The sequence below is a fragment of the Heteronotia binoei genome, chromosome 8 (assembly GCF_032191835.1).
Source record: "Heteronotia binoei isolate CCM8104 ecotype False Entrance Well chromosome 8, APGP_CSIRO_Hbin_v1, whole genome shotgun sequence".
NCBI lineage: Eukaryota > Metazoa > Chordata > Lepidosauria > Squamata > Gekkonidae > Heteronotia > Heteronotia binoei.
The window spans coordinates 111,303,730-111,327,488 of NC_083230.1; the positions used below are offsets into that span (position 1 = coordinate 111,303,730).

General features: G+C 48.1%; 1 protein-coding gene across 1 annotated transcript in view; it reads left to right on the plus strand.

The window, feature by feature from the left end:
* Window positions 1-14,805, plus strand: part of LOC132575922 (perilipin-3-like) — a 53,108-nt gene extending 38,303 nt beyond the window's left edge. Inside the window, exons 5-8 of the mRNA XM_060244605.1 lie at window positions 4,100-4,182; window positions 7,213-7,498; window positions 10,332-10,528; window positions 14,243-14,805. Coding sequence (XP_060100588.1) covers window positions 4,100-4,182; window positions 7,213-7,498; window positions 10,332-10,528; window positions 14,243-14,557 — 881 coding nt within the window. The 3' untranslated portion in view covers window positions 14,558-14,805. The remainder of the gene's footprint in view (window positions 1-4,099; window positions 4,183-7,212; window positions 7,499-10,331; window positions 10,529-14,242) is intronic.
* The last annotated feature ends 8,954 nt before the right edge of the window (window positions 14,806-23,759 follow it).

The following is a 23,759-nucleotide window of genomic DNA, read 5'->3' on the forward strand; positions in this document are numbered from 1 at the left end:
AAAAGTCCTGTGCAAAACTAGCCGACCACAAGTTGGCTTGCTAACTCTGGTTGGAAAATACCTGGAGACAGTAGGGGTTGGGAAGGAGAGGCTCACACTAACTCAGCTTAGAACACTGCTCCCGGGTTGTTGTGAGGGGAGAAAGAACTACGGACATTGCCCTGAGTTTGCTGGAGAAGTGACAGGCACGTAGATAGCTCCCATTCTCTGCATGTAGTATAGAGGGCTCTTCACTTTATTATTCAGAGTATCATAAAATGTCTCTTTGGTTCTGTATATACACACACACATATATTGGCCACTGTGTGACACAGAGTATTGGACTGGATGGGCCATTGGCCTGATCCAACATGGCTTCTCTTATGTTCTTACGTTAATCCCACTTATAAGACTTTTTAATGCCTTCCATGAAGATAGATTCAGGTGGGGAGCCATGTTGGTCTGAAGCAAAGAACAAAGTGTTGAGCAGAGGGTTTTTTTGTAGGAAAAGCCCAGCAAGAACTCATTTGCATATTAGGACGCACCCCCTGGCATCACCATTGTTTCACACAGGGCTTCTTGGTAGAAAAAGCCCAGCAGGAACTCATTTCAATATTAGGCCATACCCCCTGAAGCTGGAACTGCATTCCTGAGCATTGCTGCTGAATAAAAAGCCGTGCTGTTGAGTCCGGTGTTTTTTATAGTTGGTCTTAAAGATGCCACAGGACTCAAACTTTGTCCCGCTTTTTAACACTGTGAGTTTCATCTTACCCTGAAGAAGAATTTTTAAAAAAAAAAATCTCATAAAATGTAGCATCTGCATATGTTCTTTAATCTGCCTTGAGTCTCAGCAAGAAGAAAACGCAAGAGATAAATTCAAAAACGAAAGGCAAAGGGATCCTGAGCTCTGCTGCTCTTCTCTGCAGTTCCACTAGAGGGAGCAGTTTACCTTTCCTTGGAGTCTCAGAGAGCCAAGAGATTTTTCTTTCACTCCCACCTTCTAAGGCTGAAGACAGACTATTATCTTGCCAAAGAGCAATTAAAAGTATCCATGCTTAGGGTTACATGTCCTCTTTTTGGGTACCCCTCCTCTTTTGGACTCTGTTAAAAGAAACTGATGAAAAGGCCCTTTTGGTTTTGGAAGGTGAGGAAGATGCCTAGTTAGTAGCGATGATCACAAATTAAATTTAAAATGAGACTTGTCATGTTGATCATTTATTCGCAGAGCTTTTTTTGTCGGAAAAAAGCCCAGCAGGAACTCATTTGCATATTAGCCCCCCCCGATGTCACCATTGTTTTGCGCAAGGCTTTTTTGTAGAAGAAACCCAACAGGAACTCATTTGCATACTAGGCCACACACCCCTGACACCAAGCCAGCTGGAACTGCGTTCCTGTGTGTTCCTGCTCAAAAAAAGCTCTGTTCATTTGAAGTGGTGAACTGGGAAATAGGTCCTGGTTTTTGCTTTTCAAAAGATGGCGACCCTATCCATGCTACAATTCTTACAAATAACATGTTCAAAGATTGAATTTACCCCTCTGGATACCCATTTTTAGTCTCATCCAGCATTCTGCCCTCTCGAACTACAGATTTGGATCCAGGTGGGTAGAGTCCTGATGGTCTGAAGGAATAGAACAAAGTTAGAGTCCAGTGGCACCTTTAAGACCAACGAAGGATTTGTTTGCAGGGAATGATCAGGGAATGTTCTAGTACTGGGGAGTCAAACATGCGGCCCAGGGGCCAAATCAGGCTATCGTCTGCTTCCTTCTCCCTCTCTCTTGCTTCCTTCTGCATCACTGCTTGCTTTTTCAGGCTTGCTCAATCGCACAGGCGCTACAGAGCAAAGCTCCTCCCTTGGGGAGGAAGTGGGGGAAGGAGAGCTGGCTTTGCCAGGCTCTCTCAATAGCACAGCAGAGCTACTGAGCCAAGCCTCTCTTCCTTCTGTTAGCTGAGACTCAGCAAGCCAGAGGTGGATTAGGCTGAGTGTGTGTGTTTGTCTGTGTCCTCTATAAAGTTTATATCTCTCTGAGCTGGCATTACATTTTATGACACACATGGCCCGGCCCGACAAGGTCAAAATCCAGCCCTCACAGCAAATGTGTTTGACACCCCTGTTCTAGGATATTCCGTATGCCTTTTTATATTCATTTATATTTTTGCCAATGGATTTGCTTCTGGTTTCTATTGTTGCTGTTGTGCATTCCATAGATTTATTATGCATGATAAATCCTGTATAAATCGATGGTGTGGTCTCCTTTGGAATACTGTGTACTGTACAATTCTGGTCACCGCACCTCAAAAAGGATATTATAGCATTGGAAAAAGTCCAGAAAAGGGCAACTAGAATGATTAAAGGGTTGGAACACTTTCCTTATAAAGAAAGGTTAAAATGCTTGGGGCTCTTTAGCTTGGAGAAACGTCGACTGCGGGGTGACATGATAGAGGTTTACAAGATTATGCATGGGATGGAGAAAGTAGAGAAAGAAGTACTTTTCTCCCTTTCTCACAATACAAGAACTCATGGGCATTCAATTTAATTGCTGAGCTGTCAGGTTAAAACAGATAGAAGGAAAGGGTGATTAGCATGTGGAATTCACTGCCACAGGAGGTGGTAGCGGCTACAAGCATAGCCAGCTTTAAGAGGGGGTTAAATAAAAATATGGAACAGAGGTCCATCAGTGGCTATTAGCCACAGTGTGTGTGTGTGTGTGTGTGTGTGTATATATATATATATATATATTAGCCACTGTGTGACACAGAGTGTTGGACTGGATGGGCCATTGGCCTGATCCAACATGGCTTCTCTTATGTTCTTATGATGTTATACAGCTTTCATGAGCAGTTCATATGGTATTTATGTGTTGGATGTGCACTCTTTCTGTGTATAAGGCACAGGGCTTTTTTTGAACAGGAACGCAGTTCCAGGTGGCTTTGCATCAGGGGTGTGTGGCCTAATATGCAAATGAGTTCATGTGGGCTTTTTCTACCAAAAAAAAAAGCCTGGTAATGCCTGCCGACTATTATTGCTGCACAGGTAAAGCTGAAACCTGTGAACACTTTGCAAGAGAAATGTGGTGCAGAGAAACAAAATGGCCGGAGGGGAGAAAGAATTCCAGTTCAGTTCATATAAAGGAGAAGCAAAACCAACAATGCAATCCTAAGAGCAGTTTCCTGGGAGTAAGCTCCACTGAATAGCCTTGAGCAGGATTCTGAGTAAACCTACATAGCATTGTTTTGAATCTGAACTTGGGATTTTTAGGTTGAAACAGAAGGGATGAGAAATTTGAACTCATGCTTAGAATTCTGGCATTGACTCTGGTGATTTCTTTGTCAAAGGCCTTGCTTACCACTGGACAGGGAGGTTGAACAGCCATGGATCCCTTCCGACGATTGAATCAATGTCTGGCTCAAAGCCCTTTCCATTTCATGCGTCAGGATGAATTAGACACCAGGCAGAACCTGTTCCATTGTGACTCCAACCTTGTTAAACCAGTTTCAAAGGTCCCGATCCCTCATCCTGCAGGTGTCACGGAAGCCTTGTGAGGTTTCTTTGTGGGGCTTGTTAGGAGGGCTTTTTTTGATAGAAAAAGCCCAGCAGGAACTCATTTGTATCTTAGGCCATGCCCCCTGACATCACCAGAAGTGACATCACCTGTTCAGTAGGTTGCTTTCTGCATATTGACTCAGAACAGTACAGTGCCATCAGCTGCATTTCATGGATGTGTGTTCTCACACAGCCCAATGAGAGACCTTGTTTCGGCCCCCGTCCCCCCCCAATCAAACATAGCCAGAGAGAGCCACATGCAGTGGAGAGGACAGTGGCAGTTTCTCCCATGAGGAGGCGCTTGTGAGCAGCTTTGTGCCTTTCGCTCTCTCCACAAGAGGACAGAGTGCGCAGTCTGGGAGCACATGGCTGCCTAGTGCCTTCCCTCTGCCAGAGCCCATATTTTGAGCTGGAGCCCTGGCCAAGCCAGCTGGAACTGTGTTCCTGTGCATTCCTGTCCAAAAAAAGCCCTGCTTGTTAGTACCCTGTTTTCAGGCGCTACTTATTACAAAAGACAATTCAATTATCTCTGTGAGACAGAAAGTGACTCCTTGCAAAAATATTCTCTCTCTCTTTAGTTGCTGCAGCAAACAAGTACGCCTGTAAGAGTCTAGATGCAGTGGAGGAAAAACTGCCTATCCTACAACAAACAGCTGATCAGGTAGCTAATGAATCTTCTAGAAAAGCAGGAGTGGAATTCTAGCAGGAGCTTCTTTGCATATAAGGCCGCACCCCCCTGATGTAGCCAATCCTCTAACAGCTTACAAAAAAGAGCCTTGTAAGCTCTTGGAGGATTGGCTACATCAGGGGTGTGCGGCCTAATATACAAAGGAGCTCCTGCTAGAATTCCACCCTTGTAGAAAAGGTATCCCCAATGTGGCACCTATCAAATGCATTTAGAAAACGGGTGGGACCTTGTGGGGATCATGCCCAGCAGGGTTTCTGACTGGCCAGATCTGGTTGGCTATGCAGATTCAAACAACTTTGTTTCAGCAGGAGCTGCTACCACAGTTGGAGGTTTTATTCTCTTCTGCTCATCTTTCCCAGTCCTTTGTTGTTGTTGCTTTTAAATTAACTTGCTTCTTCCCTGCACTTGGGCTTCTTCTGCATGGGTCGCTCCGCCTCCTGTGGCAGCCATTTTGTTGCTGGCTCCACCCCCTGCAGCAGCTCAGGCAACTGTCTCCAATCAATATATACACTGTGGCTGAGTTAAATGCTTTAGTTGGCAGCATTCCGTTTTATTGGTCTCTCCAGGATCCTTCATTTGCATTTCCTGGAAGAAATGCTTCATGCCCTGATTAGCCGGTTCTAAGATTGGCCAATCGGAATGCAGGCATCAGGATCCTGGAGAGTAATGGAAGCATGCTCAGGCCTACTGACAGAGAACACTAGGGTTGCCAATCCCCAGATGGGGACAGGGTTTGGAGGCCCTCCCCCCACTTCAGGGTCATCAGAAAGCGGTGGAGGGGGAGGGAAATGTCTGCTGGGCACTCCTTTATTTCCTATGGAGTCCGACTCCCATAGGGTACAATGGAGAATTGATCCATGGATAACCGGGGCTCTGTTTTTTGAGGTAGAGGCACCAAATTTGCAGCATAGCCTCTCCCCAAAATACCTTCCAAGTTTCAAAAGGATTGGACCAGGGGGCCCAATTCTATGAGCCCCAAAAGAAGGTGCCCCTATCTTGCATTGTTTCCTATGCAAGATTGGAGAGCCGGTTTGGTGTAGTGGTTAAGTGTGCAGACTCTTATCTGGGAGAACCAGGTTTGATTCCCCACTCCTCCACTTGCACCTGCTAGCATGGCCTTGGGTCAGCCATAGCTCTGGCAGAGGTTGTCCTTGAAAGGGCAGCTGCTGTGAGAGAAAGGAGAAAGGAGATTGTGAGCCGCTCTGAGACTCTTCGGAGTGGAGGGTGTTTCACTCCCTCTAGTAACCAATCAAGGTTACACAGGTTAATTTCCAGTAAGGTTGCCAAGTCCAACTCAAGAAATATCTGGGGACTTTGAGGGTGGAGCCAGGAGACATTGGGGGTGGAGCCAGGAGCAAAGGTATGACAAGCACAAGCACAATTGAACTTCACAGGGAGTTCTGGCAATCACATTTAAAGGAACTGTGCTCCTTTTAAATGCCTTCTGCCCATAGGAAAAAAAGGAGGGTAGGGGCACCTTCTTTGGGGGCTTATAAAATTGGAGCCCCTGGTCCAATCTCTTTAACATTTGGAGTGTCTTTTGAAGAGAGGCACTAGATTCTATGCTGCAAATTTGGTGCCTCTAACTCAGCCCCTCTGGAGCCCCGGATACCCATGGATCAATTCTCCATTGATCTCCATAGGGAACAATGGAGTGCCCAGCAGACATTTCCCTCCCCCTTTCTCAATTTCTGATGACCCTGAAGCGGGGGGAGGGCCTCCAAACCGGGAGATCCCCTGCCCCCACCTGGGGATAGGCAACCCTAATTTCCAGCATAGCTCCTGCAGATTTAAACTGCAGGTTTTTATGCCAGACAGAAATCTATACATTGAATCAGCCACTAGAGGGAGGAAAACACATTGCAGAAAAGGGGTGAGTGGGTGGACCTTGAGCTTCTTTGGAGGTTCTAGCAGGGGAGCGCAGCTATCATATACCCTTGGGCAGGGGTGAAATTCTAGCAGGAGCTCCTTTGCATATTAGGCCACACCTCCCTGGCGTAGCCAATCCTCCAAGAGCTTACAAGGCTCTTTTTTGTAAGCTCTTGGAGGATTGGCTACATCCAGGCCCGGCGCGTGGGAGTAGGCAAACTAGGCAATTGCCTAGGGCGCCAGCTCCCAACAGGGGCAGGGGGCGGATGCCCCCTCCCCACTCGTGCCATCCCTGAGCATCCGCCGCTCTTTCGGCTCTGAGGGATCGGATCCTCAGAGCCGAAAGCAGCGTTTTCCCCTTCCTCTGCGCTCTCTGAGGGCATGGGGAGAGACAAGGGCTGACTGTCTTTTCAGTTCTAAGGGATCGGAGCAACTTTTCCCGATCCCTTAGAGCTAAAAGGGGCGTTTTCCCCTTCCTCCGCTCCCTCTAAGGGCACGGGACGGGGGCGGAGGGAAGGATCTTCCTTTTGGCTCTAAGGGATCGGAGCAGCTTCTCACGATCCCTCAGAGCTGAAGGCGGCGTGCCCATTGTGATGACATCTGTGTGATGTCATCATGCTGTGCATAAAACCTTTTAGAAGGGGCGCACATTGGGGTTCTGCCTTAGTCACCAGAACCCCACGCGCTGGGCCTGGCTACATCAGTGGGGTGTTGCCTAATATGCAAAGGACCTCCTGCTAGAATTCCACCCCTGCCCTTGGGTACACTCCTATCTGGGTTGGCCTTCCTCTTCCACCGAGCACGCAGTTTTGGGAGGGATGTACATGCAGCGGTGAGGGAGGGAGGGGACACCCGCCTAGCCAGCCAGATCAGCCGAATCGACCCCGGCGATCAACAGGGTGACAGGTGTCGCAGCCAGGCTGCCCTTACATCCGGGTGGGTGGGCGAAGAAACAGGAATTGACTAGCAAGCCAAATGAGAATGCACAGAAACCTCCATGCTAAGATTGCTCTGTAGAGCAACGTAATGGCCTACGTCTGAACCGCAAGGTTAGTATCTGCCTACCTTATTTGCTCCCTACCACCTTTTGGGTTTTTTGTCCAAAGCAACTTTTTCCTCCTGACTCTCCTCCAGGTTGTCTCCGATACCAAGAAGCTGGTGTCTTCTACAGTCGTAGATGTCAAGAACTCCATGACCTACAAACTATTGGGGATGGTGGACAGGACCAGGGGTGTCGTGCAGGGTGGTGTGAAAACAACCGCATCCTTGGTGACCAGTAGTATGAGCCTGGTGACTGGAACCAAAGTGGGCCAGATGGCCAAGGACAGTGTGGACGCCGTGCTGGAGAGATCTCATGCCTTTGTGGATCATTATCTCCTTGTCACAGATGACGACATGGGTATTTCAGATCAGGATATAGGTAAGACTTGCCCACATGTGTTAAGAACATAAGAGAAGCCATGTTGGATCAGGCCAATGGCCCATCCAGTCCAACACTCTGTGTCACATAAAAACATAAGAGAAGCCATGCTGGATCAGGCCAGTGGCCCATCCAGTCCAACACTCTGTGTCACACAGTGGCCAAAAAACCCAGTTGCCATCAGGACGTCCACCAGTGGGGCCAGGACACTAAAGCCCTCCCACTGTGCCCCCCCCCAGCACCAAGAATGCAGAGCATCACTTGCCCCTGACAGAGAGTTCCAACAATATGCTGTGGCTAATAGCCACTGATGGACCTCTGCTCCATATGTTTATCCAATCCCCTCTTGAAGCTGGCTATGCTTGCAGCCACCATCACCTCCTGTGGCAGTGAATTCCATGTGCTAAGGGTGAAGAAGGACTTCCTTTTATCCATTCTAACCCGACTGCTCAGCAATTTCATTGAGTGTCCATGAGTTCTTGTCTTGTGAGAAAGAGAGAAAAGTACTTCTTTCTCTGCCTGCTCTATCCCATGCATAATTTTGTCAAACTCTTTGTTTTGATTGAGCCTCTGCAAGTGGCTTTGGATATCTGCAGTATGCACAAAACACAAGAAGCATGTGGCAGCTGTATTTGGGCATATAGTTGATATCGAAAGTGGGGCTCCAGACATCTCCCGCATGGAAAGACAATTCCTCAGTGAGAATAATAGAATCACAGAGTTGGAAGGGACCATAAAGGCCATCGAGTCTAACTCCCTGCTCAATCAGCCTAGAGCAAGGGTGGGCAAACTTGCTTAACGAAAGAGCCACACAGAATAAATGTCAGATGTTTGAGAGTTGCAAGACATGAACATCAGATGTTTGAGGGAGGGAGGGAGGAAGGAAGGCCAACCAGCAAACCCATGGAAGGAATCAATCCCTCAAGGAACCCATATCTAACCTCTGGACAACGTCATCACAATCTAATCATGGTTCGGTTACAGTGTAAGAGGAACAAAAGTCTGCAAGCAATAAGGAACAGAGCAACACACTGTAAAGTTACACACAAACACCTTTTCTAAATATTTCATGCAACATCTGCGCTTCAGATACAACTTTTTCTGTTTGTGGCACGATTGTTGAGCACACACGGCTCTGCCATCGAAAACCTTTGCTGCCAGATGGTGCAAATTTTGTTCCGGACCCGAACTCTCCTAAACGGGGTTGATTCGAGTGAAAGGAACCACACCTGTCCCACAGATAAGGACCATCTGAAAAACAGGGACTGAGTATTAAAGTTGACCATCCCTAACTGAGGGGAATAGGAGCATCAGATCTGGTCAGCAACAGCATCTCCAGAAATGGAGGCAATACCTGGCAATGTATTCCAATAATTCGTCTTCACAGGGATTTTTTTGTAGCAGGAACTCCTTTGCATATTGGGCCACACACCTCTGATCCTCCAAGAGCTTATAGGGCTCTTAGTACAGGGCCTCCTGTAAGCTCCAGGAGGATTGGCTACATCAGGGGGCGTGGCCTAATATGCAAAGACAGGGCTTTTTTGTAGCAGGAACTCCTTTGCATATTGGGCCACACACCCCTGATGTAGCCAAGAGCTTACAGGACTCTTCTTATAGGGCCTCCTGTAAGCAGGAGAATTGGCTACATCAGGGGTGTGTGGCCTAATACTCAAAGGAGTTCCTGCTACAAAAAAAAGGCCCTGCATCTTCACCCAGCTTGCTGTAGTTGCCAGCTCCAGCTTGGGAAATCCCTGGAGATATGAGGTGGTGCCTGGGGAGGATAAGGTTTGGGGGAAGAGACAGAACTCTGAAGGGAGGTCGTTACATTCAGCCTCCCAACATTTGTTGACCATCCCCGCCTTGCCTCAACTAGGGCCAGGGCTTTTTCGGTCCTGGCCCCGACCTTGCGGAATCAGCTTCTTATAGAGATCCGGGCCCTACCTGGCTTACGAGCCTTCCGTAGGGCCTGTAAAATGGAGCTGTTCCGCCAGGCTTTTAGTTGAGGCTGCGGGCGTCTGTTCTTGATCTGGTTGGCCTCCCCTGTCCCCTGTGCTATAAAATGGAACAATAGCTGCCATCTTTATGGGATAACATCTTACTATGATGTGAGACGGCCATATGTGATGATATGGAACATTTTCTGAGTGCTGTTAAGTCGTTTGTTTATAAAATGTTTTCATTGTATTTTATTGTTTTAATAATAATAATAATACCTTTTATTTATATCCCGCCCTCCCCGCCGAGGCAGGCTCAGGGCGGCTAACAACATCAGTCGATATAACAGATAATACAATACTTTAGCAGTAGGTAACAATTAATTAAAATTCTAAAAACAGTAAAACAATAAAATTAACATCTAGGTGCTATTCTGACAGCAGAGATATAAACTTTTTAAAGGACACAGTACATATGTTGTACTCCACCCTGAGCCCTACGGTGAATGTGTGGAATAGAAATGTACTAAAATAAAAATAAATAAATTCCATAATGTCCCACTCTGATCTTCCAGGGCATGGGTGGAGAACAATGGGACTCCAGATGGTTTTTTTGCCTACAACTCCCATCAGCCCCAGCCAGCATGGCCAATGGCTGGGGCTGATGGGAGTTGTAGGCAAAAAACATCTGGAGAGCTACCGCTGGCCACCCCTGTTCCAGGGGAACTGATCTCGACAGTCTGGAGACGCCTTGCAATTCTACAGCTCCAGGGTCCACCAGGGGATTGGCAACCCTACATTGCCCACAAAAGCAGGGGAATTCTGGAGAAGTCCAACTGCTATTGGCTCACACTTTGCCTTTTTGGTGCACCTCAAGATTGTATTTGTTGTTGTTTCAGGTGAACTGCAAGCATCGTGTGATGGTGGAGAGATAGTTCCTTTGCAGCAGGTGCAGGCCCCGGTAACACAGGAAGGCTACCTGGCGTGCTTGATCTCCTTGCTGAAAAAATTCCAGTGCTACATTTCCCACCAGTCTCAGCGCCACGTGAGACACGCCAGCCAGAGCCTCCAGAGAGTCCTAGAAAACCAATACCTGGTAAGGAGTCAACTGGCCTTTTTTGAAGAAGAAGATGATATTGGATTTATATCCCACCCTCCACTCCGAAGAGTCTCAAAGCGGCTCACAATCTCCTTTACCTTCTTCCCCACCCCCACAACAGACACCCTGTGAGGTAGATGAAGATATAGGATTCATATCCCGCCCTCCACTCCGAATCTCAGAGTCTCAGAGCTGCTCACAATCTCCTTTACCTTCCTCCCCCCACCCACAACAGACAACCTGTGGTAGATGAAGAAATTGGATTTATATCCTGCCCTCCACTCCGAAGAATCTCAGAGCGGCTCACAATCTCCTTTACCTTCCTCCCCCACAACAGACACCCTGTGAGGTGGGTGGGGCTGGAGAGGGCTCTCACAGCAGCTGCCCCTTCAAGGACAACCTCTGCCAGAGCTCTGGCTGACCCAAGGCCATTCCAGCAGGTGCAAGTGGAGGAGTGGGGAATCAAACCCGGTTCTCCCAGATAAGAGTCCGCACACTTAACCACTACACCAAACTGGCTCTCTACACCAAACTGGCTTTGCCTCAGGATAGAAGAATACCTCCTGCCACCACTTAAGCAAGTGTAAATTAAAAAACGCTAAGAGACACCATAAATTTTAAGATTTCCAGGTTACAGACATGTTCTGAACCTTGTTGGTCTCCTGTGAATGTACTGGAAAGATTGGGTTCCAGGATAAATAAGCCTCCAAACTGAAGAACGACGGATGAAACGTCTTGATATCTAGAACAGACATCTTTGGAAGGGCTTCTTTTAATTCCATGAACTAAATACTGGAATATTGCCACTCCTTTGTGATTGGAGAGACTGCTTTTGAACTGTCTTCTGTTAATGTTTTTCTGCTACATGCTCTTTTCTATTTGAATTCTATGTGCAAGCTTTGTCAGAACACCACTGACCTTTACATTACACTGCCTTGTTGTTTAAAATGTATGGTGTCTCTTAGCGGTTTTTTTATTTACACATCTGTATGCTAAGATCCTATAGTTTCGCTACACCACTTAAGCAAGGGCAAAATGACATCTGGGATTTCTCAGTGCATGGCAACCGTTTTTATATGAAGCTGGAGCAGGCAGATACAGCAGAGCCAGAAGAGCATGTGTTTGGCCTGTAGAAGGTCTCAGGCTCTATCCATGGACCATCCAGGGCTTTTTTTTGTAGCAGGAACTCCTTTGCATATTAGGCCACACCTCCCTGATGTAGCCAATCCTCCAAGAGCTTATAGAGCTCTTAGTACAGGGCCTACTGTTAAGCTCCAGGAGGATTGGCTACATCAGGGAGGTGTGGCCTAATATGCAAAGGAGTTCCTGCTACAAAAAAAAGCCCTGCCAACAAGATATCCAGAGTGTGAGCTTTTGAGAGTCCCCTCATCAGATGCTAAGGTTCTCCCGGACTTGAAACTAGCTCGAGAGCCAGTTTGGTGTAGTGGTTGAGAGCAGCAAACTCTGATCTGGAGAACCAGGTTTGATTCCTCATTCCTCCACATGCAGCCAGCTGGGTGGCCTTGGGTCAGTCACATTCCTCTCAGCATTCTCTCAGTCCCTCCCACCTCACAGGGTGTCTGTTGTGGGGAGAGGAATCCTAGAGTTGGAAGGGACCTCCAGGGCCATCTAGTCCAACCCCCTGCGCAATGCAGGAAACTCACCAACACCTCCCCCTAAATTCACAGGATCCGCATTGCTGTCAAATGGCCTTCTAGCTTCTGTTTACAGATCTCTAAGGAAGGAGAGCCCACCAGCTCCCAAGAAAGCCCGTTCCATCGAGGAACTGATCTAACGGTCAGGAAATTCTTCCTAATGTTAAAATAGAACAGTTCCCTTTAGCTTAAGTAGTTACAAACAAGGCTGGTGCTAGGCTTTCTGGCACCCTAGGCGAATCACCCACTCGTGCCCGCCCCCCATTTTTAAAAAAATATAAGGAAGATGAAGAGAGCCAAACTTGAAACTTTTCACTTTTTTAATTTACTGATTTTTAATTTTAATTTTTATTTAAAATGTGATAAGTTATAAAAAATAATTGTGAGAATAAGTGCTTGCCGGCCAGGCCAGGAAGGAGGGTGGTGGGATAGGATGAGGTGGGAGGCCAAGTCACACATTGGGGAGAGGGGGGTGGCTTGGCTGTGTTGAAGACAGCTTGGTGATGGGAGAGGACAAGGGGACAGCGGTCAGGAGCCAGAGTCATGTGTCAGAGTGGTGCCCCCTAGGCCAAGTGGTGCCCTAGACAACTGCCTACTTTGACTACTCCCACACACCAGCCCTGGTTACAAACAGGGGTGGAGATCTAGCAGGAGCTCCTTTTTATATTAGGCCACACACCCCTGATGTAGCCAATCCTCCAGGAGCTTACAAGAAAGAGCCTTGTAAGCTCTTGAAGGATTGGCTACATCAGGGGTGTGTGGCCTAATATAAAAAGGAGCTCCTGCCAGAATCCGCCCCCCCCCCCCGTTACAAATCCCTACATAACCTTGAAGTCTGCTCCAGCTCTTGAGGTGAGCCTATGGCCAGTGGCTGCCTTGTGAGAGATCTGTGTGTGTCCATGGATGCAGCATCCCAGGAAAACAGAGAGCCCTTCCTGTTGCAAGGAGATTTCATCTTATGTGTTTCTCCACCCACGGACCAGGTCCTGCTAGGTCAAAGAAATGTTTCCTGGTGATCTCTACGAATCTCCTTCCTGAAAACAATCTAGGACTTTATTCCCTCCAAATCTCTGTTCCATGCTAGGAGGAAGGGGGAGATCTTGCCCCACCCAGTATCTCTCCTGTTAGAGCTATTAAAAGGTAAAGGTAGGCCCCTGTGCAAGCACCAGTCGTTTCCGACTCCGGGGTGACGTTGCTTTCACAACGTTTTCACGGCAGACTTTTTACAGGGTGGTTTGCCATTGCCTTCCCCAGTCAGCTACACTTTCCCCCCACAGGGCTTCCATCTGATTTCACACTTTTGCCCCGGGGCTGCAATTAGCTTTGCCTTTTTTGTGCGGCAAACAGAAACTGGTTTTTTAGAGGATCTTGTTTGCTGCGTGAAAGAGGCGGAGCGAGTTGCAGCCCCGGGGCAGATAGTGTGAAATCCGAAGGAAGCCCCGCGGAGAAGAGAAGAGTGAAAGCGGCATAAGGCTAGTGGGAAATCGGTCCTACTGTAAAAAAAAAAGTTTTTCGTAATATTCAGCCGGTACCTTCCTGCCCTTAATTTAAACCCATCATTGTGAGTTCTCTCCTCTGCTGCCAAGAGGAACAGCTCCCTGCCCTCCTCCAAGTGACAGCCTTCGGGCTTTTTTTGTAGCAGGAACTCCTTTGCATATCAGGCCACACACCCCTTATGCAGCCAATCCTCCTGGAGCTTCCAGTAGGCCCTGTACGAAGAGCCCCTGTAGGCTCTTGGAGGATTGGCTACATCAGGCGTGTGTGGCCTAATAGGCAAAGGAGGTCCTGCTAGAATTCCTTACAGGGCTCTTCGTACAGGGCCTACTGTAAGCTCCAGGAGGATTGGCTACATCAGGGGTGTGTGGCCTAATAGGCAAAGGAGGTCCTGCTAGAATTCCTTACAGGGCTCTTCGTACAGGGCCTACTGTAAGCTCCAGGAGGATTGGCTACATCAGGGGTGTGTGGCCTAATATGCAAAGGAGTTCCTGCTTAAAAAAAAAAAAGCCCTGGACAGTCCTTCAAAGACTGAAAGAGACCAATCTTTTTTGTATTCCAGGAATGGAAGGCTTGGCTGGTGGCCCTCTACTACACCATCACGCTGCCTCTGAGGACCCTTTATTTGATCCTACTGTTTACCATGGAAGAACTGTCCTCCAAGATCCAGGAGAACATGCCCCAAACCTCTTACGTCCTTGAAGACCTCCAGCTGGCCCTCACCACTCTCGAATGTTTCCAGGACCTCTGCCAAAGAATTTTTGCCCGAGTCTGGAGGGAAATATTGGAAGAGGAAAACCTGAGTGTTCCCCTGGACTACCTCAGGAACATGATACCTTGCTGTTTCCTTGCCAACCGCTGCAAATGCAGGACCTAAAAGTGGACTTCACGATGCCGGGGGGGGGGGATGTTGCGGGCCACGCAAACGGTGGACGTGTCCGCAGAAGATTTCATTGGGCTGAAGAGATCTGGAAGGCACTTCACGATGGGGACTTCCACGGGACTTGTTGGCCTGTAGAAGAAAACAATAGTGTGATGTGAAAAGGGTGGGGTATTTTAAAAGCTTGGTTCTTAAATTAGATACAAAGGCGACAGCGATCTTGCTGTAAGCTGGTGAATCAAGAACTTGTGTGTGTGTCTTTTGCTCTTCCTTCCACCCTTTCTCCCCCAGAAATCCCTTGAGACATTTGAAATCCAAGAGTCAAAGGAGACTAGATTAAAAGTGATTAGGCTCGTCTTAATTAAAAGCTAATTAGCAGGGCATTTTTTTTTGTAGCAGGGATTCCTTTGCGTATTAGGCTATGCCCCCCTGATGTAGCCAATCCTCCAAGAGCTTACAGGGCTCTTAGGAGAGGGCCTACTGTAAGCTCCAGGTGGATTGGCTACATCAAGGGGCACAGCCTAATTAGGGTTGCCAAGTCCAACCCCAGAAATATCTGGGGACTTTGGGGGTGGAGCCAGGAGACTTTGGAGGTGGAGCCAGGAGACACTGGGGTGGAAACGGCCGTCTCGGAGCGGGCGAGGCCGCTGCGCGGCTGCCGCCTCTTCTCCGCTCGCCGTGGCTGCTCCTCCGAGATGGGCTCAGCCTGAGCCCATCTCGGAGGAGCAGCCATGGCGAGCGGAGAAGAGGCGGCAGCCGCGCAGCGGCCTCGCCCGCTCCGCTCCGCCTCTGGGGTGGAATCGGGGAGGGGTGGAGGCGGGCCGGGGGCATGGCGAGCTGCAAGTCTGGGTCCTAGAAGGGCCCGGATTCACGGCTCGCCATGCTCCTGGCCTGCCTCGCCCTTGCCTGCGCTGCTGCCGCCTCTTGGCTGCTCCTCCGAGATGGGCTCAGCCTGGGCCCATCTTGGAGGAGCAGCTGCGGTGGGCGGGGAGGAGGCGGCGGCGCGGCGGCCTCACCCGCTCCGGGATGGGGCAGCTCGCCATGCTCCCCGGTGCCGTTTCCTCCCCCTCCCCCTGCTTCCGTTTTTTTGGGGAGCGGAGGAAGAGGGTGGAAATCCTGGGGTCCCCCGCCAGGGCGGGAGGGTTGGGAAGCCTAGGCCTAACATGCAAAGGAGTTCCAGCTACAAAAAAAGCCCTGCTAATTAGTAGCTCTAGGCAGCCATTAGCAGCTGGTATGGCCCTTACTCATTAGAAGAGACTCTTGCTGTTCCAGGATCCAAAAGTCTTGTTTACATTGCTAGATTAAAAAAAAAAAGTATTCTAACTATGTGGGCAGAAGGGAAAGGTAATTGTAAGCCACTTTGCAAATTCTTAAAGTAGAGAAAAGCAGGATATAAAGACCAACTCCTCCTCCTCCTCTTCTTCTTCTTCTCAGAGTTGTCTTCTTCCAGCCCAAACAACTTCTTCTCCTGTTTAAGTTTGATAAGGTTCCATTTGGTCTGGATAGTCCAGTGTTTTTGCTGTTTGGAAAAACATTTAAATGTCTGGGTCCCCCCCCCCCCGCTCCCCAGATTTCCCCTCAGACAGTCAGTGCAAATACTGAACTGTCGGGGTCAATACCAGGCTTCTGGCAACCGTATCTCAGCATGTTCCAAAGATCCCCTAGGAAATGGCAACATCTGATTCTTCCCATTAAAGTGTGGATTAAAAAAAAACACACAAACACCCTTTTTTTATACCTTCTCACCCCCTCCAAAGTGTTTTCCTTTCCCTGCAAGTGCTAGAATCTCTCTCCAGAACTATTTTTCTCTGCTCTAAGCATTTAGAAGTGCTTTTCTCTCTCCCGCCAAGTGTTTTTCCTCTCCGTACAAGAGTGAAAGGGGATCCTTTCTCCTACCTACACACAAAAGAGAGAAGTAGCTCTTTAAGCTTCCCCTTTGCCCAGGGTTGCCAACTGGCCTGGAGGAAAAAGCTCCATCCCTTTAATAGGGTCTTAATAAACAGAAATGTGGAGATGACGTTTATTTATTTCTTTGCATTTCTATCCCACTCTCCCCAAATGGGCTAAGGGCGGGTCACATCAGAGATAAAACAATCACAACGATGAAACAAAAAAACATAAAATCAGACAGACCAAATTCACTAATTAAAATCCAATAATTACAGTTTCAGATGGCATCCATTTCACAGACCTGGCCCCTGGCTGAACAATAAATAGATAAGTAGATGAAAATGATCCAAACAGTCCTAGAGACCAGTTTGGTGTAGTGGTTAAGTGTGAGGACTCTTATCTGGGAGAACCGGGTTTGATTCCCCATTCCTCCACTTACAGCTGCTGGAATGGCCTCGGGTCAGCCATAGCTATCGCAGGAGTTGTCCTTGAAAGGGCAGCTGCTGTGGGAGCCCTTTCAGCCCCACCCACCTCACAGGGTGTCTGTTGTGGGGGGAGAAGATAAAGGAGATTGTAATCCACTCTGAGACTCTTTCACCACCTCAACTAAAGGCCTGGTGACAAACCTACAGTCTCTCTCCTCTCTTTCTCTCTCTCTGCCACTGATTTATGGGTGCTCGACATCCATATCTCTTTGGGTTGTTACCTGTTTTACACCCTAATCAGCATCTTGCTGACTTATTATATGTTTTTTTTTAAATTAGTTGGTAAATTACTCTGTAATTTCTTCCACTCTAAGAACCCTGCTAAAATAACACACAAACAAGCCTCAAGGCCAGAAAGGCTAAAGCAGTTGCAACACTCTTAAACATGCCAAGAATATCAACTCACCTACCGACAGCTCCTCAAAAACAGCTAAATGAGCCAACCCTTGTCAGGGCATCAGAAGGGCAGACATTGTTTTGTTTAAAAAAAAAGTGTGCCGTTTGCATTCAGCCCTTTCTGGCATGCCTCTTCTTCCCTCAGTTTGTTGGAATCCCTTGGGGGGGAGGCGGTTTCTCTCCTGGGCCCTCTGCCATTTTGTCTGTGGACTGCTATCCTTGAATGGCCCCATCAAATTAATCCATTTGCATGGGTTTTGGTACTGCTTTCTGGAAGAGGGAGCAGACATTTTAGACGGAACCAGGGTTTTTATTGAGCAGGAACACACAGGAACGCAGTTCTGGCTGACTTGTGTCAGGGTGTGTGGCCTAATAGGCAAATGAGTTCCTGCTGTGGGCTGCTTCTACAAAAAAGCCCTGTGAGAAAGAAGAAGAAGAAGATGATGATGATATTGGATTTATATCCCGCCCTCCACTCCGAAGAGTCTCAGAGCGGCTCACAATCTCCTTTACCTTCCTCCCCCACAACAGGCACCCTGTGAGGTGGGTGGGGCTGAGAGAGCTCTCACAGGTGGGCAACCGTGTTTGTCTGAAGCAGTAGAACAAAGCTGGAGTACATTGGCACTTTTGAATTCAGCAGGAGCTCACAGGCCTTGAATTCAGCAGGAGCTCACAGGAGCACAGCTCCTGAACCTTTCTGAGAGTTCCACCTCCTCCTCCCCACCTACCTACCTTGTCCATTGAATAGTAGGTGCAGCTGTATAACCATCCCCAGATAAGCTCCATCACCTTTTTTCTACAAAATGACCCCCTTTTTTTGTAGAAAAAGCCCAGTAGGAACTCATTTGCCTATTAGGTCGCACCCCCTGATACCAAGCCAGCTGGAACTGTGTCACTGTGCTTTCCTGCTCAAAAAAAGAAGACTGCAGATTTATACCCCACCCTTCTCTCTGACTCAGAGACTCAGAGTGGCTTACAATCTCCTATATCTTCTCCCCCAACAACAGACACCCTATGAGGTGGGTGGGGCTGAGAGGGCTCTCACAGCAGCTGCCCTTTCAAGGACAACCTCTGCCAGAGCTATGGCTAACCCAAGGCCATTCCAGCAGCTGTAAGTGTAGGAGTGGAGAATCAAACCCAGTTCTGCCAGATAAGAGTCCGCACACTTAACCACTACACCAAACTGGCTCTCCGAAACAAAGGCGATGTGAGGGTGTGTGGCCTAATATGCAGATGAGTTCCTGCTGGGCTTTCTCTAAAACTAAAGCCCTGTGTGAAACAATGGTGATGTCAGGGGAGTGGCCTAATATGCAAATGAGTTCCTGCTGGGCTCCTACAAAAAGCCAGTGTGGGCCAATGGCGTCAGGGGTGTGGCCTAATATGCAAATGAGTTCCCACTAGGCTTCTTTTAAAAGCCAGTGTCAAATAATGGTGATGTCAGGGGGTATGTCCTAATATGCAAATAAGTTCCTGCTAGGCTTCTACCAAAAGCCCTGTGTGAAACAACAGTGATGTCAGGAAATGTGGCCTAATATGCAAATAAGTTCCTGCTGGGCTTTTTCTACAAAAGAAGTCCTGGATGGAATATAAGAAGGGGTGCCAGGACACTACAAGCAGCCCTCAGAAGGTTGTGAATGGCACAGGGGTGGTTTGCTGCCAGGCCTAGGACTGAGAACAGACTGAAACTGAGAGGAAAACTAGTCTTATCAGAGCAGTAGAGATCACATATAAAACTGCAGTCAGACAGTTGGAGGATACAAGCAGGGCAAGCATCTTACCTGGCTATTGCTTTTAATACTGCGGGGATCAAGTTAAGCAGCGGGGTGGGGGGGACTGCCTTGCCAGGAGGGATTCAAACCTCCAGGCCGGGCCTCGTAATCTTCTAGAACTACAGCTAGATGACACAGATCAAATCCCCTAGAGAAAATGGCTGCTCTGGAGGGTGGACTCTTCTGGCACTAAACCTTACGGAAGTTCCTCCCCAACCCAAGATAGGCCTTCTTATGGCAGCCATGAAGTCTAAGGTTGCCCTTCATAAGACCGCTTTGGTATGGATGGGGTGGAGCCTCTTCAGGCTCCACCCCCAAATCTCCAGCAATTCCCAGCCCAGAGCTGGCAATGCTACTAGCCAGGCAGAACAGAAGGGGCAATAGATGAAAATAGGTTTTTTTCCCCTCACAGCAGAAACCAGGTCCCAAACAAAGCTGCCCCATGACCCCCCCTCATTAGGGCAAGGGGTGGAATGGGGCAGGGGGAATTGGCATTAACTTGGTGGACATATAGCATCAAGTTCTAATTCTGTTCTGGAATAATTGTCTCGGTACGCAGATTCATTTGTACACAGCTCATTCAGTATACAGATTCATTTCTACACAGCTCAAGCTCCTATACTGAAGGCATTAAGGAGTTCAGACAGCCACAGAGCCAGTTTGGTGTCGTGGTTAAGTGTGCAGACTCTTATCTGGAAAAATCGGGTTTGATTGCCCACTCCTCCACATACACTCGCTGATGTGACTTTGTCAGCCACAAGTTCTCACAGAGCTGTTCCTCTCAAGAGCAGTTCTGTCAGGGCTCTCTCAGCTCCACCTACCTCCGAGGGTGTGGGTTGTGGGGAAGGAAAGAGAAAGGAAATTGGAAGCCACTCTGAGACTCCTTCGAGGAGTGAAGGGCAAGGTATAAATCCAATCTCCTCCTCTCAGATACAGGTCAGAAATATTACACCTGCTTGAGGTATGGAAGGTAGTCTCAGGTTTGGGGAAGACCCTGAAGTTCTTAGGGACTGCAACATTCATACCAAAGTGGTCTTATGGTGGACAACCTGAGCTTCTTTGCATTTTAGGCCACACACCCCTGATGTAGCCAATCCTCCAGAAGTTTACAGTAGGCCCTGTACTGAGCCCTGTAATCTCTTGGAGGATTGGCTGCATAAGAGGGGTGTGGCCTAATAGGCCAAGGAGTTCCTGCTACAAAAAAAAAAAAGCTCGAGCCCAAAATATCTGAATGAGTTGCAGTTCTCACGGCCAAGGATGTGGACAAGCAGATTGGAGGCTTACAGCCCTACTGCATTTGGGTTCAACCTTTGCCCATTTCGGCTTGTGACCCTCTTGCTAAAGCAGGGTGCCCAGAGGAATCACAGAAGCAATGAAAGATGGGGCAGAACTGCCCTCAAGGAGTTGATTACAAAACTCCTTTGAAGTAAGCCTTTTCTCCAGCTTGACCTGCAGGAAATATTCCTTTTCGGAGCAAGATGCTGAAGTGGGTGGCAGTTGTACATTCTGGGTTGATAGATGTAACTGAAGCATGGGTCACGGTGGTTAGATCTGATTCATCCAGGAATGGGCTCAGCTGATGCACCAACAAAAGCTGGGGAACAGCACTCTGAATCACGGCAGCCACCTGGTCGCACTTCCAAGCTGCAAAGCTGGCTTCAGGGGGAACATAACTCCACCCAAGACAGGAGGTATAGATGGAACACTGTGGGTGCATTCACACACACTAAACAACGCACTTGACAACTTTGATTTTTACTGCGTGAGAACAGCAAAATCAGTTTGCAGGCGCCGTGTGAAAGCATCTATGTCTGCCGCAAGGGCTTTTTTTGCAGCAGGAACTCCTTTGCATATTAGGCCACACACCCCCTAATGTAGCCAATCCTCCAAGAGCGTACAGGGCTCTTCGTACAGGGCCTACTGTAAGCTCTTGGTGGATTGGCTACATCAGATGGGTGTGGCCGAATATGCAAAGGAGCTCCTGCCAGAATTCCACCCCTGATTTTGTGTCACATGCAGGGCTTTTTTTGCAGCAGGAACTCTTTTGCATATTAGGCCACACACCCCTGGTATAGCCAATCCTCCAAGAGCTTAGAGGGCTCTTAGTCCAGGGCCTACTGTAAACTCCAGGAGAATTGGCTACATCAGGGGTGTGTGGCCTAATATGCAAAGAGTTCCTGCTACAAAGAAAAGCCCTGGGGAGTTGTTTCTTTTTTCTGTCATCCCATGGGCTGAACGGTCCAAAATTAAAAGAGAATGTTCCTTGTGCTTTCACAGATAACGTCAACCATCGACTGCATCAGTGCCTGGAAACAAACTCTCATGTACACAAAGAGGCTACGTTTGCTTGCAGCGGGATCTTTCACGTGCCTGGGTGAAGAAGGGGCTTGAGCAGGCCTCGGATTCAGCAGGAGCTCAGAGGAGCTCAGCTCCTGAACCTTTCTGAGGGTTCCCCTTCTTCCTTCCCACCTTCTCCACTGAATAGTAGGTGCAGCTGCATAACAATCCCTGGATGAGCTCCACCACCTATTTTTCTACAAAATGACCCCTAGGCTTGAGCAATATTTTGCAATGCCGACATTTTGCAACGCCCTGTCCGGCCTGGCTAAACTTGCATGTTGCTTCAAACAAGCAGTTCTCCTCAAGTATTTCATCAAAGAGTTAAACGGGCCAAGGCCCTTCCCATACCCACACAATTGATTTGGGCAGAGAGACCCTGCTTAGCCACTTTGACCTACATCATGGATTCATCCAGAAATGGGCTCAGCTGATGCACCAACCAAAGCTGGGGAACAGCACTCTGAATCGCAGCAGCCACCTGGTCGCACTTCCAAGCTGCAAAGCTGGCTTCAGGGGGAACATAACTCCACCCAAGACAGGCTGGAACAGCAAATGTCTTTGCTTATCTCTTGTTTTAAAGCCCGTCATCTTCAGCTCTGCCTGCAGGCCTCCTTGACAACAGGCCACGTTTCGTCACAGCCATGGCCTCTGTCTGAACCTTGAATTCCTTCGTTTCATTCCAGCTTGCTCCTTGTACCCCTGACATATGGGGATTTCCTGCTTGCAGAACCTTTAAGTATTGCAGTGATTTCCAGAATGTGGCACAGCTAACCAGGGACCAGTGTGACAGGGTGCTAGCCGCAGCAAGGAGAGAAGCTAAGCCTCCGTGTATACTGTCTGGAAAGGAAAGGTCCCCTGTGCAAGCACCAGTCGTTTCCGACTCTGGGGTGACGTTGTTTTCACAATGTTTTCACGGCAGACTTTTTACGGGGTGGTTTGCTATTGCCTTCCCCAGTCATCTACGCTTTCCCCCCAGCAAGCTGGGGACTCATTTTACCGACCTCAGAAGGATGGAAGGCTGAGTCAATCAGGAGCCGGCTACCTGAAAACCCAGCTTCTGCCAGGGATCAAACTCAGGTCGTGAGCAGAGCTTAGGACTGCAGTACTGCAGCTTTAACACTCTGCGCCACGGAGCTCAGTGTATACTGTCTAGATACTACTAATAAAAATTTCTTAATCAAGTGCAGACTGTAGAAACAGAAAAAGTTTAAATACCTATTAAATCACAATATGCATTCATTCAAAAATACCAACAGAACAGTACATTTTAAAGGGGAAGCAACTGTCGATTTTCACACAGTTCAATTCAACAGGTAAGTCCAGTTCCTTTTCTTTCCAGGTTGACTGTTCACTTCTCCCACTTTATGTAGATATTAAGACGGGCTTCAGGACACAGAAAAATATGCTCCAGTCCGAAAGAAGGTTCTTCAATGTGCAATAATTTCCAATGTTCTCTGTATGGGCTGTGTAAGTTAAATGGACCTCCCGGGACATTTAGACCTTGCTTTCACCCAAAAGGCCTTTATCCAAGCTTTAATACATGTCAGAACGCTTCCAGCCAATCCAGTATTTCAAACTCTTATGCTTTAAGAATTGAAACCTTGATGGGAAGTGTAAGAGCATCTAGACAGTATACATGGAGGCTTAGCTTCCCTCTTTGCCTCTTCTATCCATGGGTTTCACTCTGGTTACCAGCCTCCAAGTGAGGACATGGAGATTAAACCGTGACAAATAACTACAAACAAGTAAAATACCACGATGACAACAATTCTGTAATAACCAATAATATACAATATTCCATATACAAAGCCTGTAAACTCCTAATAAACATGGACAATGCTTTAAACCAGGGGCGTTGAACTCATTTGTTATGAGGGCCGAATCAGACATAAATGAGACCATGTCAGGCTGGGCTATGTCAGGTCGGGCCAAGTGTGTACCTATTTAAGATTAGGTGGCAGAGATACAAACTTTATAAAGGACACAGACAAACACAACTTAAAAAAAAAATAAACATGCTTAAAACGTAAGCACTCGTTGGTCTTAAAGGTGCTTTCTTTGTATCTCCCATGTGATTCAGGGAACTGGGCAAAGGAAGCTCTGGCTCTTTCCTTCTTTCCACAGTGGAACAGGAGGGGGAGGAGCCTCAGCCAATAGAAGGAAGAGAGGCTTGGCTCAGGAGCTCTGCTATGCGATTGAGAGAGCCTGGCAAAGCAAGCTCTCCCCCCACCTTCCTCCCCAAGGGAGGAGCCTCAGCCGATGGAGAAAATAGAGGTTTTGCTCTGTAGCTCTTGTGTGATTGAGCAAACCTGGCAAAGC